The sequence below is a fragment of the Cervus canadensis genome, chromosome 1 (assembly GCF_019320065.1).
Source record: "Cervus canadensis isolate Bull #8, Minnesota chromosome 1, ASM1932006v1, whole genome shotgun sequence".
NCBI classification, from domain to species: domain Eukaryota; kingdom Metazoa; phylum Chordata; class Mammalia; order Artiodactyla; family Cervidae; genus Cervus; species Cervus canadensis.
Window position 1 is genome coordinate 25,925,138 of NC_057386.1, and position 18,241 is coordinate 25,943,378.

Sequence of the window (18,241 nt, forward strand, 5' to 3'; positions counted from 1 at the left end):
TTCCCAAGACTACAAGGGAATCTCTTTAATTCAGAATGCATCCTATGGCTCACATGCATGGTAATTTAATTCTGAAACACTGGATTCTGCCTGGGAGATTCTCCCAGATGTTTTTTCTCCTCTCAGCTTTTTTTTTTTTAAGGCAATTGATATCAACTTTATTTTTTATTTTATTTTTATATCAACTTTAGATTCAAATCTTCCAACAACTCCTAAAATCTACATCTGTTCAGAATGAACATGTTCTTTAAAAGCTTTTCAGAGGGAAAAGGTGATACAGAAAACGAACCAATGTTCAAATAATTTAAAACAAAAAGGCAGATTTAATGCAACAACAACATTAATCTGAGGATAAATAAACCCACAACAGGCTTTGAAGTTTGAAAATGTTTTCCTTCTTCACAGAGAATGGTTTACTGAAAGCACACAGGACTGAAGACATCAAAACAAAATGCACTGTGTCTATGTCCAGGTGAGATGGGCCTGATCCTCCAGCCGCCTCCTGACACCTGTCTGGCCACAGGGATGGGCAATGGCTCCTCTGACTCAGGATGAGTGCCGGCTTCACGAGTAACTGGACGGCTTATTTCCTGAGTCATCTTCCTGTGACCCCATGCTCTGGGAGAGAGGCGGGAGACAGTGCACTTGCCTGCCCGGGCAAGAGCTTCCCACCAGCAGCCCCAGAGGATATCACCCCGTGTAACAGGGAGGCAGTTCCAGGACCCCCACCCCCACCCCTAAACACACTTCCAGCCTGGAGTGTGGAAACGCCCTCCATGAGCACGTCTCCGTGAACTTCTCTATTACGGGGACACCACCCAGCTCCCTCCAGCATACTTCTGTTAACGAGGGGACCCCAATCACCTTCTGCACAAACTGGGGGTTCACAGTGATCTCCTGGTCCATAGCCTTCAGCCGCTCGTCCAGCTCTATACACTTCAGCATCTGTGTGGAAGCAGGTGGACAGGCTGAGCAGGTGGGTTCAGGGCAAGTTTATCCTTTTGAGCCTAGACTATTTGGGTGCTGCAAGGTCACAGCCTTGGGCCAGATAGGTTCTGGTGTCAGAATTTGGGATCAGACAGTTAACAGCACAAAGAGTGCACATTGCCTGCCACCCCATAATTAAACTAAACACATGACCATCTTTGGCAGTGAAACCTAAAAATGTTGACATAAGTGTCATTTCAGGTGGCATCTGACACCAAAAGAGTTACAAAAAATACTTCCAGCTTTCAGAGTTTTAAAAAAATTTGGAATTGCCAAAAAGAGACTCCGGTGGCTTACTGATTTTTGTATTCTGAAGCTACTGTTTGGTTGAATCCATTTGCCTGTCATAGGTTAAGAAGCCAGCTGGCCCCCGCAAGCCCAGCTCACGCCCAGAGGCCCTGAGAGCAGCATGGGCCGCGGTGCAGAGGCAGCGGCTCCCTGGCCCATGGCTGCTGCCCAGCAGGAACCACGGCCAGCTTTCCTCCCCGCTGCCTGCTACCCTCTGACCTTCTGACTTGGGACTCCGGATTCAAGTTACTGAAGGCTCCACAGTATAAGTGGCTACTGGGTACACATGAAACTGTACTGAAACACTGTACTCTCCAAGCATTTCAGGAGTTGAAGGAGGCTCTGACAAACTGGACAAGGATGCTAACCTACCATTTATTTATAACCAGACAATCGGGTTATAAATTTTGAAATTAACTTTCTAGGAAATAAGATGTTCTTAGAAACTAGTTGGGAACTACCTATATTCAAAACTAAAATTATCCTGGAACACAGAAGCAGTACTTCAAGTGTAACATCACAGACATCAGCCCAGAGCACTGGCGTTTGTGTTACCTCCTGGTCGATGTTGTGAAGCATGGCAGGGTTGTTGTATTTTTCAGGGTTATCATGGAAACTGACCATCCCATCCTTCTGATTAATACTTGCAAAAATCTCGCCATCTTCTATCTATAAAAGAGAAATCAGGAAAATAGTTTAGCCCCAAAACACTATGTGAATAAGTGGTGTTTCAACGCAGTCAGGGGAAATCACAGAGAGCAATAAGTAAATCAATCTGTAAGTGTTTTAGGCTCCACCTGTCTCCTCAACTCTCTTCTCTTTCTTAAATACCTAATATGTGCAGGGCACCATGAGAGACTAAGGAGTAAAGTCCACATAAAGTGAGTTAACCTTTTCTTTGACTGTGCCATGTGGCCTGCAGGGTCCTAGTTCCCCAACCAAGGGCTGAACCCGCTCCCGGTGCAGAGTAGGCCACAGACTTAGCCACTGGACCACCAGGGACATCCCCTAGTCAACCATTTTAAAGGGAACAATTCAGTAGATTCACCTACACCGGTGATGCACAGGCACCACCTCTACCAGCGTCAAAAGATCTCAGTGCCACCCAGGGCCCTCGCCCCGTCTGCCTAGGCACTGCCCAGCCCCCTCCTCTCAAGCCCCACCTCCACTTGTGTATTCTCCACACTGTGCGCATGCCTGTTCCAAGGTTTCATGTAAGTGGAGTCAGACAGTGTGTGGTCCTATGTGTCTGGCTTCTCTGGCACAGATATTCTGAAGCACCCTTGAATCTTTAGACAACTTCTATGAGATATAATTGAAATCGTCCTTGTGTTTTACAAAAGTAAAGCCCTAACAAATTTTTGGTTCACTCCAGTAGCAATTATCCTCTGGTCCTTTAAGAAAATTTTCCTGCCAATGCTGATTCCAAGGCAGCTTCAAGGTGTACGTTTTTTACTTGCATCAACAACGGGGGATTAAGTTGACTGATCCTCATAGCCAAATCCTGTCCATGCAGCTAAAAAGGGAGCAGCCGAGAGAAAATCCCAAAAGGGTGCTGTCATTCCTGACACACCATGCCCCAGCAGCAGTGACGCTCCATTTGGGATGGTGGAGCTGAGCTGCCTGGGCTGGTTGCTATCTCCAGCCTGGGGGATGTGGTCCTAGTTAATGAAATGCCTGCAGCCAAACACAACCAAACACAAGGTGTGACTCCCTGACTCTGTGAACACACGGAGGATCTCACAGCGGACAGAACACACCTAATGGAAATGCATACCAGGTTCACCAGCAGCGAGCTCTGTAAAAACCACAACAGGAAACCACCCCGTGTCTACCTGATGGACTCATGCCATGGAATGCTGCAACCCTGAACGTGAGCAGGCTGCAACAACACACAACACAGTGTGCATGGGGCTTGTGATGCTGAGCAGAAGCAGCCAGACATCTGAGTACATATGCTATACATTCCCTTTCATAAGAAGCTCAAAGATGCGACACTGCTAAAAATGGGACATTACAAGTCAGGATAAAAATAACCTTTCTAGGCAGATGCAGGGCTGGAACCTGGTTTGAGAAGGCTACACACTGTATGATTCCAACCATATGACATTGTGAAAAAAGCAAAACTGGAGAAAATGAAAAGGTCAGTAGTGGGAGGGGTGGTAAGGAACAGGCAGAGCACAGGGCATCTATAGGGCAGAGTGGATGCTCCACGCGATGTAGTCATGACAGATTCATGTCCATGCACATTTATCCAAACCCACAGAGTGTCCAACACGTGATCAAACCTGATGTAAACTAAGGACTTTGGATGAAGACCTGTCAGTGGAGGAGCATCAGCTATGACAACGGCCCTGTCTGGTGGGGATACTGATCAGGGAAGGTTATGATTGTGTGTGGGGACTGGGAACTCTGTACTTTGCCCTAAATTTGGTAGTGAATCTCAAATTGCTATAAAAAAATAAAATCTTATTTAAAAACAAAAATCTCTGCCTTCATAAATTTTACACGGTAGGACAGGATTTTTCAGGCTTGGCAGTATTGACGTTTTGAGCCAGAGAATTCTTTGCGGTGGGAGCATCCCCTGCGTGCAGGACCCGGCTCTGCTTGCCATGAGCAGCACTCCCTGGCTGTGATGACCAAGAATGTCCTCAGGACACGACTGTGCGGGACACACGTGCACACGTCCCAGGAAAACTCCAACTGTGAGGAAGCTGACAGATCACCCACAGTGGTGACACTGGGGGCCCTGCCTCCTCCTCTAAGTCTCCCACAGTGAACACCAGTAACCTTTACAAGGACAAAACTCCACTAAGTAACTTCTGAAAACAGAAACACACTTACCATGTGCAGGACATACTTTTCTGCCTCCTGAGGCCCGGACAGCTGCACGCGACTCGCCATATCTTGTAACGACAGTGTTAAAAATGTCTGAAATTCAGAAGTTAATCAATCACAGGTAGAAACAGACTGGAGAGAAATTCTACTAAATGTGTAGACTCCTATTAAGTCACTGAACGCTTGCTTCCCAAGAGTGTACAAGCTAGCTTTCTGTTGCGAAGATGACTTGAACTGGATGAGCTAAGGTTTCAGCATCAGTTTTCTAGAGCAATGACTTCTAGGAAAACACCCTCCACGTGCTTTCTGGGTCTAGAATGACATGTGTGCCAGGCTGCTCGCTGCAGCTCTACCTGTGATGGCAAAGGTCGGAACCGCCCAGATGTCTGTCAGCAGAGGACTGGCTGAGTGCAGGGAAACCACACAAATGGACTCCTACATGACTATAAAAAACCTTACAAAGTGAGGATGCTTTTTATGAGCTGAAATTGAAGACATGCACATCATTAAATGTAAAAAGGGGCACAGAACAGGGCCTATATCTGGCTCACATCTCTGAATAAGGAAAATGTGCATATGTGTGACAGCACACACACGTGTGAATGCATGTGCTTATACACTCTCTGCGGGGATGCCCAGGAAGCAGTGATGCTGTGCTGCCTCTGGGAAAGAAAAAGCCAGCTGCAGTATAGGAACTAGGTGGAGATTTTTCTGTCTCTGCATTTTGTATTGTAAATATATTACCTTGTAAATAATATGAAATTAAAAAAAAAGATTCATCCTTCAAAATTCAAAGTCAGAATGTGTAAACACATTGAGGGTTAAAAGGAAACCAGTGTTTATCATGGTCTGCCTGGGACCTGATGAAAATGCCTTTCAGGAACAAATTAAACGAGCCCCCTTTTTTGGGCAGCTGACAATATTTACAACAGCCAGCTGTAAATACAATGCATTCTCAAAGCAGGCCTTGTTAAGATTCTGATGTTGAAAATTCTTGATAAGCCAATGACCAAAAAAACTCTATATATACTTTAGTTCAGAGTAGCACCTCCTTCCCAAATGAAACTCCTGTGAATTCTAAGAAGTATCTAGGTAGTTTAGCACCAGTGAGGACTAGAAAGGTGAACATTTTTCCTTTCAAAGTAAGAAACTTCCACTTGACTGTCCATCAGAAGAGAACTGGCTGAGAAAGTTATGATCATCTGTACAACAAAGCACAATGTACAGTCACTGTGATACAGGTTTACATTGCCATAGAAACCAGAAGAGAGGATATAGAACAGCACATAGTGTATGATCCTGGTTACTGTCAGTGGGAGTGTTCGCACACATGGAGCAGACGGATCCAGAGAAATGTCCCCAGAACATGATGGAGGAGCAGGTCTGAGCACCCGTGACAATCCCGTGCCCCCGGCTGCCCGGCAGCCAGCCATCTCGTCCACTGCGTCCTCACAGGGCTGTGTCTCGGCGGGGGGAGAGCTGCCCCCTCCCCCCTTATTGCAGCTGTTCTTTGCCGGTTTCCCATTACCTGCAGTGAACACCTCCACCTCCCTGGCTCACATAAAGCTTTGTTTTCTTTTTACACTTTCCTGGACAGTCTTAACACTTGATAATAAGAATATTTTCCAACATCAAAAGCCACTGGGTCTATTTTCATCTTAAAAAATTAAAACTACACAGTTGGCTTACCTTCCCCAGCTCAAGTGCACCAGCCAAGCGCCCACGGGTGGGTTAGCCTGCTGTGAGGTCCCGGGCCACACAGCTGCACCCTTAGCATCTGCCCAGGCCATCTCCCTCCCTTCAGCTACCTGTCTGCCTCCCAGAGCAGCCACGTCTCCTCCCCACTTCCTCTTCACCTGTTCCTCTTCTCAAATACCCCATACTAGCCCTGGAAAGGCACCCCTCAAAGTCCCCAAAGGACCGGCTGGGACCCTGCGCTGCTGCCTCAGTGCCAACAAGGCCAGGGGAATGGAGCCTGGCTCTGGAGGCCACAGGACTGCACCTTGGTGAGTCTCTGGATGTTCTTCTTGTACAGAGAGGACAGGCACTGCTTCACCAGCCCCATGTTGTTGTCGCGTGTGAAGGTCTCGCTGTGCTTGGTCACCAGGCTCCGGAGCTCCGAGGGGTTGTTGGTGGAGTACACTTGCGCTAACTCGTGGTATGCATTGCTAAGAGGCTAAAGGTGTGCAGGTGGGAAGAAACCAGATTCGACAGTTAGCAGAACAGAGCCTGTGTGAGACGCAAAAGGAAACATGGCACTAAATGTGGAGCAAGGAGGTCCAGCGTGCCTTACTGTTACCCAGCAAACTGTAAGTTACTCCAAGCAAATGCCTAGTTTTCAAGACCAAGGAGAGAAGTTTACCATGGAGCTCCTTGTGTAGCACAGAGCAGGCTTGGAGCCTGCATTCAGTGACGGCCACAGGCCTTTTTCTCACAGGCAGCTCCTGACTTGTCCCAGATAAACCACCTTGGGAAGAAAGAAGGCAAACACCCACCCTTCTCAGCCCCCTCTTGCTCCACACGTGCCTCACCAAGTGCCATGGGACAACTGACTGCTTCCGGGGGAACAAGAGACCCCAGGGTTGAGGGCCCCTCAGAGCAGAGCTATGTCCACCACCCGGGCGATACGGCTCCTCATCTTCCCTGTAAGACACGGGGCAGGGCTGCAGGAGCCGGCGAGCGGAGCTGAGCAGCCCTACCCTGATGCCTGAGCCCTCGTCACCACTCCGTTAACCCTGCAGACAAACCGCAGCTCTTGTGAAGGAGGTGAGTCATGAGGACCCCACTTACGAAAGTGCTCCTCCTGGAACAGGTCACTCTCCAGGGCCATGGGGGCCACCTGCGGGAGTTCTCCAAACCCGCGTCACTCTTCCACGGGCTCCGAGGGCCTCTCACCCACCCCCACACGCCCATTTGTGACAGGCAGCCGGGAGCCCAAGAACCACAACAGGTAGCTGAAGGACACGGGCAACGCTCAACATGACAGCACAGAAACCTTCACATCAGGAAGACTTTCAAACTGCCCTCCTGAAACTCTGAGTTTTGTTCAAGAAGGGTCAGCACAAAATTGTTATCAAATGATAGTGACATCAATTTAAAATAAGCATGAATTACGAGAAAATAAAAAAGGAGATCATTTCTCCACGTGGTCCTGGGGCTGAGTCCTTAGGAAAACCATAGCAGCTCAGTGAGCAAAGCTTTGGGTCTAAGAGGATCTCCCAGCACCTAGTCAGAGCTCAAGTCCAACAGAGCCAGCAACGCTCTATCAGAACCTTAAACCCCTACGCCATGACCACCCAGAGCAACAGTATGCATGCAGATTCCCGGGAACACCCCACCCCATCAGGGGATCAGTGGGCACGGACAAGGACAGTCAGGGTCCTGCCAGATGCCCAGGCGACGTCGAGAACGTCTGCTAATTGAAGATGCCAGAAAAGTCTAGTCACATAGATTACAGAATTATGCATCACCACAGCTTTATAGCAACAGAACATGTCAGCTGAGAAATCACTGTTTTGAAAGCTCACCTTAATGAATCTACCCACAATCTGAGAGGTGTATTTCGGCAGCTGCTGTACTTTGCCCAGCAGGATCAGAGAGACCAGGATATACTTCTTATACGACTCCAACATGATGTGACTGACAGCCATGGCAGGCGTGGTGATGGCCTGGGTGGAGAGGAACATCAGAATGAGGACAGAGCATGAATTAGCAAGATAGTACTGACACCCAGTCACTGCCTTTAATGACGACTGGGCTTTGGCATGATCACCAAATTGCAACTGTTCCCGCTACCTAATTTCAGGACATTTTCACCCTCCTAAAAAGAAACCCTGCTGAGCAGGGGTCACTGCCCATACCAGCATCCACTCCTCCACTTCAAGTCTTGTTCAAGGACTTGCCTGCTCTGGACATTTCATATTAATGGCTTTTTCCCCCACTCTTGGCTGTGCTGTGTAGCTCACGGAATCTTAGTTCCCCAACCAGGGATTAAACCCAGGCCCTTGGCAGTGAGAGCATGGAATCCTAACCATTGGAGTGCTGGAAGTTCCCATAAATGGCTTCACAGGGTCTTATGTGAGCAGCTTCACCGTGACACTTCCAGGGCACACGCTGAAGTGACCTGTGTCACAACCTATTCTATGTTTCAGGCAAATGGTGCTCCACATAAAGAGACCACCTCAGCTGGTGGGTGTCTGGCCACATGGCTCTCGCTGCTGAGAACATTCATGTGTGTGTCTAGGTGGGTGTCTGCTGTCACTTCTCTCAGGTGTAACCCTGGGAATGAAAGTGCTGGGTCACACGGAGGTTTCAGGTGTAACCTCTTGAGGAACCGCCAGACTGTTTCCGAAGGGGCCACATCACTGAGCATCCCACCGGCCATGATAAGGGCTCTGAACCCCACACCCCTGTCAGCAGCCAGCACCCCATCACAAGAGCCTGCTGTGTGACCTGGTGCCACACCATGGCTCTGACTTCAAATCTGTCACCTGTTCTAAAACTTTAGGGTTTTTACTGTTGAATTCTGACACCTCTGCACATTCTGGATGTGAGTCTTTTTTCAGAAACATCGCCTTCAAGTATTTCCTCCTCTTCTGTGGCTGCCTTTCTACCTTCTTTCACATGGATTCATGAAGGTTAGGAATCCAAATCTATCACCCAAATCAGCCCAAATGTCCCAAACAAAATTCAAGCCCCTGGGCCCTTAAGGCCATTCTGAGTTATTCCACAGAAACACTCCTGTAAGAGCGTGAGGACACAAGCACGAACCCCAGGCAGCACCGCTTTCACATGAAGCAGCAGAACCTGCTGGAGAGCCTGCCCGCCGGGGGCCAGGGAGCATCAGGGCCACCTGTGCTCGGGGTGAAAGGTGGGGACAGCTCTCACTCGTCACTTTATGTAATGCTGTGTGATTTCAGGTGTTGGGTTTTTTTGTTTTTCTAGCAAGTATATCTTTTGGAATGTTTCAGAAAAGCAGTAAAAAAAGATGTCTGTCTGGTATCAGTCATGCCCCCTGCCCAGCAGCACCTCCAGTCACCCTGTCCCAGGCCCCAGCAGTGCTGGTCAGTCCCACTGACCAAGGCCACGCCCACTCACAGGTGTGTGCACAAGCTTGCACAGAATCTCAGATACACTCTTGAGCTCCTCCAAGGTTCGCGCACCTCTGATTACCAGAATGTGCACTCCAAATCAAACTGAACTTCTGAATGTCTGACAAGTTCATCTTAAAACACTGTTTCCACCCAGTCCTATCTTTTTAGGCCCTGAGCGAGCCTCCAGAAATGCACATCTCATCACAGACACAAAAGGGTGGAGGGGAAGCACTTTCTTCTCTGAACTCCTTTACATACTCTGAATTATGAACCAGGAGAGTGTTTTATTTATTAAAACAGAAAAAACTTCGGAATTCCCTGACAGTTCAGGGTTAGGGTTCAGTGCTTTCACTGCTATGGCCCTGGGTTTAGTCCTTGCTTGGGGAACTAAGATACTGTAAGCCACGCAGCATGGACCAAAAAAAAAAGCAAAAAACTTAACCCAACTTCACACCTCATTTCAGAACAAGAAAACACGACAAAGACCACTGGGCTCCACTGCTTCCTCACATACAGAGGAAGCCACAAACAACCAGAGACACACAGGACTCAACCTGCACCAGAGAGAATTCGAGTCCCTCCCTGCCTCAGGCCCCTGCCACCAGTCAAGGCATGCCTCTCTGACCACACATACGCCCCAAGCTGGGGGAGTGACCACCTGCTCATAGAAGTAGAGTGCCCGCTCGAAGTTCTTCAGTCCAGTGTAGACCATCCCGCCATAGTAGTAGTAGCACAGGAAGTGCTTGGCGTCGTAGGCCCCGTTCTCCTTGCAGATGTCCACCATGTCCACATCCAGGTATGGCAGGGCTGGCTTAAAGCACTTTGCCAGCAAACACAGCTGTGGAGAGATACATGCAGCCATCACTCCACATGCACTTCAGCACAGTTCAGCAAAAGGAGAAAACCCAGAGAGTTCTAGAAAACACTTGGCTTTACATCTTACTGACTAGAATGATTTAAACAACATGTCCTTCCATCTTCTTAGGGATTCGGAATAAAACAGCATTTCTTTGGAAAAGGCTAACCAGCTGTGACACGAAGAGCTCACAAGTGAAGCAAAACCTGGGCATCTCTAGATGCACAAGTGTAGGCTCTGCTCTCCGCTGCCCTGGCGGCACGGGCACAGCTCCTCTCAGGTATCTCCTTGCCTGCTCTGACTCCCTTGACTATGAGCAGAGAATGTGCAGCCCAAGAAAGCAGGACCGGCAGAGCCCTCAGGCCCAGGTGACAGTGGAACCAGGCAGACAGGGGTGCAAACCCTGCACACCTAAGACTCATAAACTCTACAGTGTGCCCGTCACACTTCCACCACAAAAGTGCTTCAAAAGAAAAAAAGAGAAAAGAATGCACATCTCCATGTGAAGTGAGAAGATGTGGTTGAAATAATCCACATACCATGCTATTCATTAAGGGAACAATCTGGATACCCCACAGAGACTGGCTAAACCCACAGTATGGAGTTCTCTGTGGCTATAAAGCACTAACACAAAATCATCTCCAAGACACAGTATGTAAGAAAAAGAGGTTGTATAGATTGTTACTATTTGTGTTTAAACTAGAGAGACAAAAATAAACAGGTATCTGCTGGTGTGGTGTGTGCCTAAACTGTCTCTGGAGGGCTGCAGGAGAAATGATCAACTCCAGCCTCCTCCAGCAAGGAAGGATGGGTGGCGAGGGAGCAGGTAAAGGCAGGCTTCATTACACATATTCCTCCTTTGCCATCTGGGTTTCGAGTCACACAAAATAAACAAACAAGTAACATCTTCAGGTGTAGAAGTCACCAGTTGGTTCTCAGGTCCCAGAGTTCCTACTAGCAGTGCTGTCAGGATCACAAGCACCACCCCCGACCCCAACCTGCTCTCACATCACACTGACTGGCTGGGTGGCAGCCCATGGCTGGTGGTCAGCAGCCCCAACATTCCCTTCCAGCAATAGTGTAGCTTCTGACACTTAAAACATGGGGCCATCCCAACCATGTCCAACCTTGACCCGGGTGACCCTCTGGTGCTCACCTGGCAGAGGTCGGCGTGCACAGAGGTCAGCTGGTTTGTGTTCATTTGCATCTTGTCAATGGCCTGCCTAAGGACGCCGATTCCTCGCAGGGGCTGTCAGAAAAAGGCCTGTCAGTTAGGGCCTCAGTGGGGGCGGCATGCCGGGTCCTAGGCTGTCCCTTACAAATGAAAGTAACCCTATAGGCAGGCTCCTCTAAACGACAGGAGGGGGTTCCCACAGCCTCTGGAGAAACTTCTGTCTCTGTTCAGTCAAAAAGTGTCGTCTTAGGCTGTTTACTGTCATATTTAGAGTAATTAGCGCAACTTTTTAAAATCAGAAAGCTTTTTCTAATCAACGGAGATCAACAATCAAAAGCAACATTACATTCTCAACAGTTCATTATATTTACAGGTAAACAAACAACAATTTTCCGAATCATTAACCACAGACCCGTGTTTAGGAGACTTAACTGAGAACATGGATGCTGGCCCTTTCCTGCAGGACAGTCTGGGGGGTCACCTGTAAATTCTCTTCAGCAACATCTCTTACCTGATGGTAAATTACTGTTGAAAGCAATACCACAAGCTACAAACAGACCATTTTCCTGCCCTGATCGTGAATAACAAGACCGAGAATCACATGAGGTGCAATCAGCTTCTGGGGAGAAGATGTGACCATAAAGGAGGGGAGGAACTCGAAAGCTTTCCTCAGTAAAGACTGATTGGATGTTTTTAACCATCTCCCTCAAACAACAGTTAGGTAGTGCACCTACAAAATATCAACTGAGTCTTTGTTTTCAGGCTCTTTCACACCATCAGTCTTTTAAAGTTCAATTTCAAATCAAAAAGAAACATCCAAATCATAACCTGTGTCAGTATCACAACAAATAAAGACTTCACTAGATTAAAGGAGACTAAAGACTGGAGAAGGAAATGGCAACCCACAGTACTCTTCCAGTACTCTTGCCTGGAAAATCCCATGGACAGAGGAGCCCGGGAGGCTGCAGTTCATGGGGGTCGCAAAGAGTCGGACATGACTGAGTGACTTCACTTTCCTTTCTTCTTTGTAGACAGATAACATGACAAAGTTTCAGACACAACACTACAAATTAATACTGCTAAACTCTTTGTTTGGAAATACAGAGCTAGGTTAAATGAAAAAAATTAATAAAGGAGACTAAAGAGACACAATAATGTAATACAACCTGTGATCCGAGATTATCTTTTGTTACAAAAGACATTAGCAAAAACAACTGGTCGAAGCATAACGAAGTCAGATGTGTTAAAGGGTTCTATACATGTTTGTCTTCTGATGTCATGCTGCGGTGACATTAGGGAACTTTCTAAGTTGGCCTAGTTTTGAAGAAACACTCACTGAGCTCTCAGTGTAAGGGGGACCATAGCTGTGACCTTCTTTCTTGTGGCTCAGAAAGGAAGGAGACAAGACTGAGCAGGTTAGGGAAGATACCAACACCTAGGGACTCCAGGTGGAGGGCATTTATGGCAATTAATTATACCAACCTAACAACTTCTTATAAAGTGAAAATTAGGTCATAATTACAAATTAAAAGGTTTAACAAGAAGGGCTTCCCTGGTGGCTTTGATGGTGAAAAATCTACCTGCAATGTGGAAGATGCAGGTTCTATCCCTGGGTCAGGAAGATCCCCTGGAGAAGGAAATAGCAACCCACTCCTGTGTTCTTGCCTGGGGAATTCCATGGACAGAGGAGCCTAGCGAGCTACAGTCCAAGGGGTCGCAAAGAGTGGACACAACTCATCGACTAACACACACAAAAGGTTTAACCAACAAACAAAATCTGCATTTTATAACATGAAGAGCACTAGAAGGGCCATTCCAAACATAAGCAGCAGCTGCACCCTGGAGGCACCTGTCCTGTGGTCAGAGCTCCCCCAGGAGACGTTCTGAGCTCTCCACACCCATCACATATATCTGAGCATCAGGGTCTCAGCACGAGGCTGGGACCCTAATGCTCGGCGCATTGCACAGGTTACACACATGTGAAACAAAACTGTAAATACTCAAACAACATTCTTACCTGTTTTCTTTCCACAAGTGCATTTGTTAGCTGATGGCAAAGCCCAGCAACTAGACACAATAACAAAATATTGAAGATGTAAGTGAGTACAGGGCAGAACACATCCATGGAGGAGAAAAGGCGCTGCCCTTACAGGTGTCTGTCGCATAGCGGATGTGCTCCCCGTTGCAGGTGCTGATGAAGAGCTGAACCTGGGAGAACAGCGTCTCGAAGTCGGGAACGCTGGGCATGGAAAACTTCACAAACCTACAACACAGAGAAGAACCAACTGGTCCTGGTTGGGGCCTCATGGTAGGAAATATGGAAGTCCATCCTGCCTCCAACGCTCTGTGAAGTTAAAGGAGTCATGATACTTTTAAAAATTAAGAACCAGAATCTATGGGATTCTGCTGGCCTGGTTCTTTGCATAATCAAGACACAGAAGATAAACACAAATAGAGACTAAAAAAAATAAGCTTAAAGAACAACTTTTACCTGGAGCAAAAAGGCAAAAAATAAAAAACATCCAAAAGAGAGCAACTTTCAAAAAAAGAAAACTCTGTTAAATGAGGTCAAATATCAGGCCACTTAATACTCAAAGTAACGAAACTTAAACTTGTAGCCCCCAAAATTTTTAAATACTTTCCTTTTGCACTCCAATGCGTTCAGCACTGCTTACTCACTTAGAAACCCTGAGCAGAACAGACTGAAGGGTGACGGGGAGGAAGCTACAGGTTGGCTGGAGGCCACGGCAGTGGCTCACAGCCATGGTGCTGCCCCAGACCCAGGGGAGGAGGACTAGCTGTGGGGCAGGACCAGAGGAGTGGACTGGTTGGAAGAGGGATAACTCAGATGACCCATCCCGAGGTACCTGGCAGATGGTGCCACCAGGCGCCACCATGAACACCGAGAGGGAGTTGCAGAAAGGTTTCTGGGGAGAAATTATGTAGCCACCACCACTTACATATCACTTACAAGAAAACTTCAAATTCTTCTTTTTAAAAAAGAAAACAAACAACAACAACAAAAATAAGAAAAAAGAAAACACTGAATGGTTTAAACTCATTTCAAGAAAAATGAAACAGGTGTTATCACCTAACAACAATTTCTCCATCTTTCAACTTGTACTTCCATCCATACAGTATCACAATGCCACCTGACATCAGTAATTACACTTTCCAATGATCAAAATCTGTCCAAACAACCTCATCTGGGCTTCACAATAGGTCAGTAAGGCACTGTGACTTCCGCTTTATAAACAAAAATACACAGTTCAGGACCCCACATCTCATAATCAGCAGAACACAGATTCAAACCCAGGGAACCTGGTAACCAGGTCAGGGTTCTTCCCAGGTTTCCTCTAACTGACATACAACGTCAAACATCTTATAGCTTCAGAAAGCTTTCACATACATCATCTCACTTGAAACACACATCAGCATAACCTGAAGTGGGTACAAATTGTGCTACCTGTTCTTTTAATCAGAAAGCACAGCCAGTAGAAATCTTTATCTGCCAGCCACAGCCGGCAGAAGTTTCCACAGCAGAGGCCCTGTTCGGAGTGTGTGCCATCTAAAGCAGCGGCTACTGAGTCCTCAAGATGCTGCAAGTACGACAGAGGAGCTAAATCCTGCACGTCATTTATTTCTAAAGATTTACACTCAGACACACAGCAGCCACTGACCACCAACCTGCGAGCACAGGCTAGACCTCGGGCTCTGATAGCACCTTCCTCCTGACACACCCCTGTCTCAGGAGTGTCAGCTCAAGTGAAGCCAGACCCTCACTTCAAGTCAATTTGTTCTCAGTTCATCTACATTATTTCAACTTTCACAACAACCATAAAATCCCAACCTATGACACTAAAACATCAAGAGAAAAAAAAAAAAAATCAACCGTCAAGTACATAGAGTCACAAGAGTTCAAAAGGCCAACTGGAATAACGTCTGTTTAACTTGGTCTTAAACCAGCTTAAACTTCTCTGCAGGGTGCTCCGGATCACTTGGAACTTCACTCAGCTCAGCCTCCTGCCCTGTCCTGCCACTTTTTCCTCTTTTCAATTCAGAAAATGGGGAGAATCCCATGGATCACACGAATGAAAGTTTTCAGATAAACACAAACTACAGTGCCACAACTGAGATCACCATTCATTTTTTTAAAACTACGTTTCAAAATTTGTATAAACATTAAGAATTTTAAAAAATAATAAAGCAGAACGAAAAATACAAGCAATGATTAGCTGCAATGAGGTTACAACACGACTTTAATTGTGCCAAAGAGCTCACTGTCATTTACAGGGCTTACTTCCTACACCAAACAAAGCCAGAGAGTGCAGTGTTGACGCTAAGCGAGCACAAAGCTGTGAAGGAAGACGCCCTTACAAGACAGCGAGGACGCCCAAGGAGTGCTCCTGGACGTCCAGGGCCCCGAGCACGGTATCCAGATGGGATAAGTTCTTCGCCAGGAGCTCCCCACTCTTGTTGATCAGTTCGCAAAGCTGAGTCATTTGCCCTGGAAAACAAGAACGACACTACCATTCAGAACAGCATTCACCAGACCAAAGGATGTCATACCTCAGACCTGCAGGTGCCTAAAGGTGATTTCTTCCAACTCCTTCATTTCAGATGAGGACCCAGAAGGGCCAGAGACACCAAATGACTTTGCCTTCGGTCTCAGTGTTAAGTTTCCCACTTTCCTCTGGCCACTGAAGGTTTCGCACTCCCACTTCCAGTGCCCCAAGCCAGCAGAGTGCACATTACCATCAGCACCAACTCATCTCCCTTCTGTATCCAAAATGTCACCAGCTATAACTTCATCTCACTCCTCAGCCTCTCAGTCGACTCTGTCCTCTCCCCTCCGCCTTCATTCCCACGCCGGTCACTTCCGGTCTGCACGCCCCATCATCTTCTGAGCAGCCCCCCTTCCTTCTCTACTCCAGCCCTTACTCCACACCCGCACCGGTCTGTTCGGGAAGCGTGAGGCACACCAGCCAGAGGCAGGGAAAGTGACCTGCACGTCTCTGCTGGGCAGCCTGCTCCTACAGCAGCAGCCTGCACAAGGCATGTGTGTGAAGCTTCCAGGCAAGCGATCCTGCTTGATGCTCACCAGCTCGCCCCGGCTCTGTTTTGTAAGTAAGAAAATTGGACCTGGGAAATGAGTTGTTTGGTTAGTCACCAAGTGACTGAGACAGGTGCTTGCGTGTTCAGCAGCTAAAGTCAGTCATGTCCAACTCTCTGCAGGCCCCCAGGCTCCTCTGTCCATGAGACTCTCCAGGCAAGAATACTGGAGTGGGTTGCCATTTTCTCCTCCACGGGATCTTCCTGACCCAGGGATCGAAGGGGATCTCCTGCATTGGCAGGCAGATTCCTTACTACTCAGCCACCTGGGAAGCCCTACTGAGACAGGACTTCCCACACCTTCTAATCTCATGGTACTTCGGGAAACAGAAACTAGAGTCTGTGGCACAAACGAGTGAATGCCTTCCTCACTCCCAGAGACTCCTAGCCTCACCGCTGACCCTAACTCCTACCAGTGTGGAGAGAAACGAGACAGAACCGCTGCGCTGCGCAGCGCCCGGCACCAAATCAACCTCGGGGCAGCCAGGCGGGCAGCACCTGGGTGCTTACACCCGGAGACGCGACTCCCGAAAGAAGGGTGCCTGGGCAAGGTCACGCGGCTCCTGCAACCTTAACGGTTCCTCCCGCTCACCCCTGACAACCCCGCGCAGTCCGGACGTTTCTATTTCACAGATGAACCAACAGGGTGAGGAAAGTGGCCTCACGACAGCGGCCAATTACTTTAATTCTGGGCCCAGGGCACGACACTCAGGCGATGAGAGGAACCAACCAAAGGCATGAAAATTAGGGGCAAATTCACAGCGGCCACAACTCCACCCCCGCAAGAGGGAGCCGGGAGCCAGGGCCCCCGGGGGTCGAGCGCGGCCAGCCGCGAGGGGCTCGGCCGCGCGGCCAGGTCGGGAAGGGCCTCTGGAAGGCGAGACGGACGGAGCTCCGACGGCAGGGGGCGGAGGCCGGGGCCTGGGCGAAGGGGTCGCCCATCTCGCGCGCTCCTCTGCCCCGGCCCAAGCGCCAAGACCCCCGCCGCAGCCCGGACGCAGGCTCGCGGCCCGCGCCCATCGCCTCACCTTGGGCGGAGAGCTGGCGGACGCTGTTGACAAACTGCTCCAGGGCGGACGCCATGTTCCCGGCAGCCGGGCGGCGGAGGCGGCGCGCGCGGGACGAGGGCCGGCGACCCACCGGAGGGCCTTAGGGCGGTGACGTCACTTCCGTCGCTCAAGCGCCGCGAGATCTACCTACCTGGACCCGGCTACGGTTTCCATGGAACCGGTTCTGCGGATGCCCGCGCCGGAAAGCAGGTTTTTTTCCCTTCCGTCTTCATTCTGTGCACACGTGAAGTCGCTCCCTGGATTTAACAGGGATGGTGGGCAAAGGAAGGAACTGAACGCCTAGTTGTTCAGTCGCTCTATCGTGTCCGACTCTTTGCGAGCCTATGGACTGTGTAGCCCAACAGGCTCCTCTGTCCATGGGATTTCCCAGGCAAGAATATTGAAGTGGGTAGCCATTTCCTTCTCCAGGGGATCTTCCCCACCCAGGGAACCCGCCTGTCTTAATCGCAACCTCTTCCCTGAGGCTTTTCCAGCCAGGTAGTAGTTGTCCAGCCAGGAATGCAACCTGCCTTCAAGTCCCTTTTCTACCACTTAGTAGCTCCACGACTCTCGGCAAGTTCCTTGGCTGTCCGCTGCCTTGTTTCCCCATCTGTAAAATTCTCACGATAAACTACGTAAAACACTTATGGCTGGAGAGGGATGATGTGAGATGGGGCTGCAAGATAAACAGGGGCCATGTCAAGTAAGCCATGTTAAAGCTACAGGATTTTTCCCTGAGAAGATTGGGGAGCCATGGAGGGTTTCATGCAAGCGAGTGGCATGATCAGACTTGCACTTGGAAAAGAGTGGCTTCACGTGGATAACCTCAGAGAGTCATTTAAGA

The 18,241-nt window shown here is 48.6% G+C and overlaps 1 protein-coding gene across 1 annotated transcript; it reads right to left on the reverse strand.

Annotated features, from left to right (window-relative positions):
- Nucleotides 1-303: 303 nt before the first annotated feature.
- COPS3 (COP9 signalosome subunit 3) lies at nucleotides 304-17,536 on the reverse strand. The gene is made up of 12 exons (XM_043472501.1): nucleotides 17,377-17,536; nucleotides 15,614-15,743; nucleotides 13,387-13,499; nucleotides 13,254-13,303; nucleotides 11,219-11,311; nucleotides 9,865-10,044; nucleotides 7,641-7,781; nucleotides 6,116-6,289; nucleotides 4,120-4,206; nucleotides 1,831-1,944; nucleotides 865-945; nucleotides 304-618 (listed from the first exon to the last, which is right to left on the reverse strand). The coding sequence occupies exons 1-12, from the start codon at nucleotides 17,429-17,431 to the stop codon at nucleotides 565-567; spliced, it is 1,272 nt and encodes a 423-aa protein (XP_043328436.1). The 5' UTR covers nucleotides 17,432-17,536; the 3' UTR covers nucleotides 304-564.
- Nucleotides 17,537-18,241: the final 705 nt, after the last annotated feature.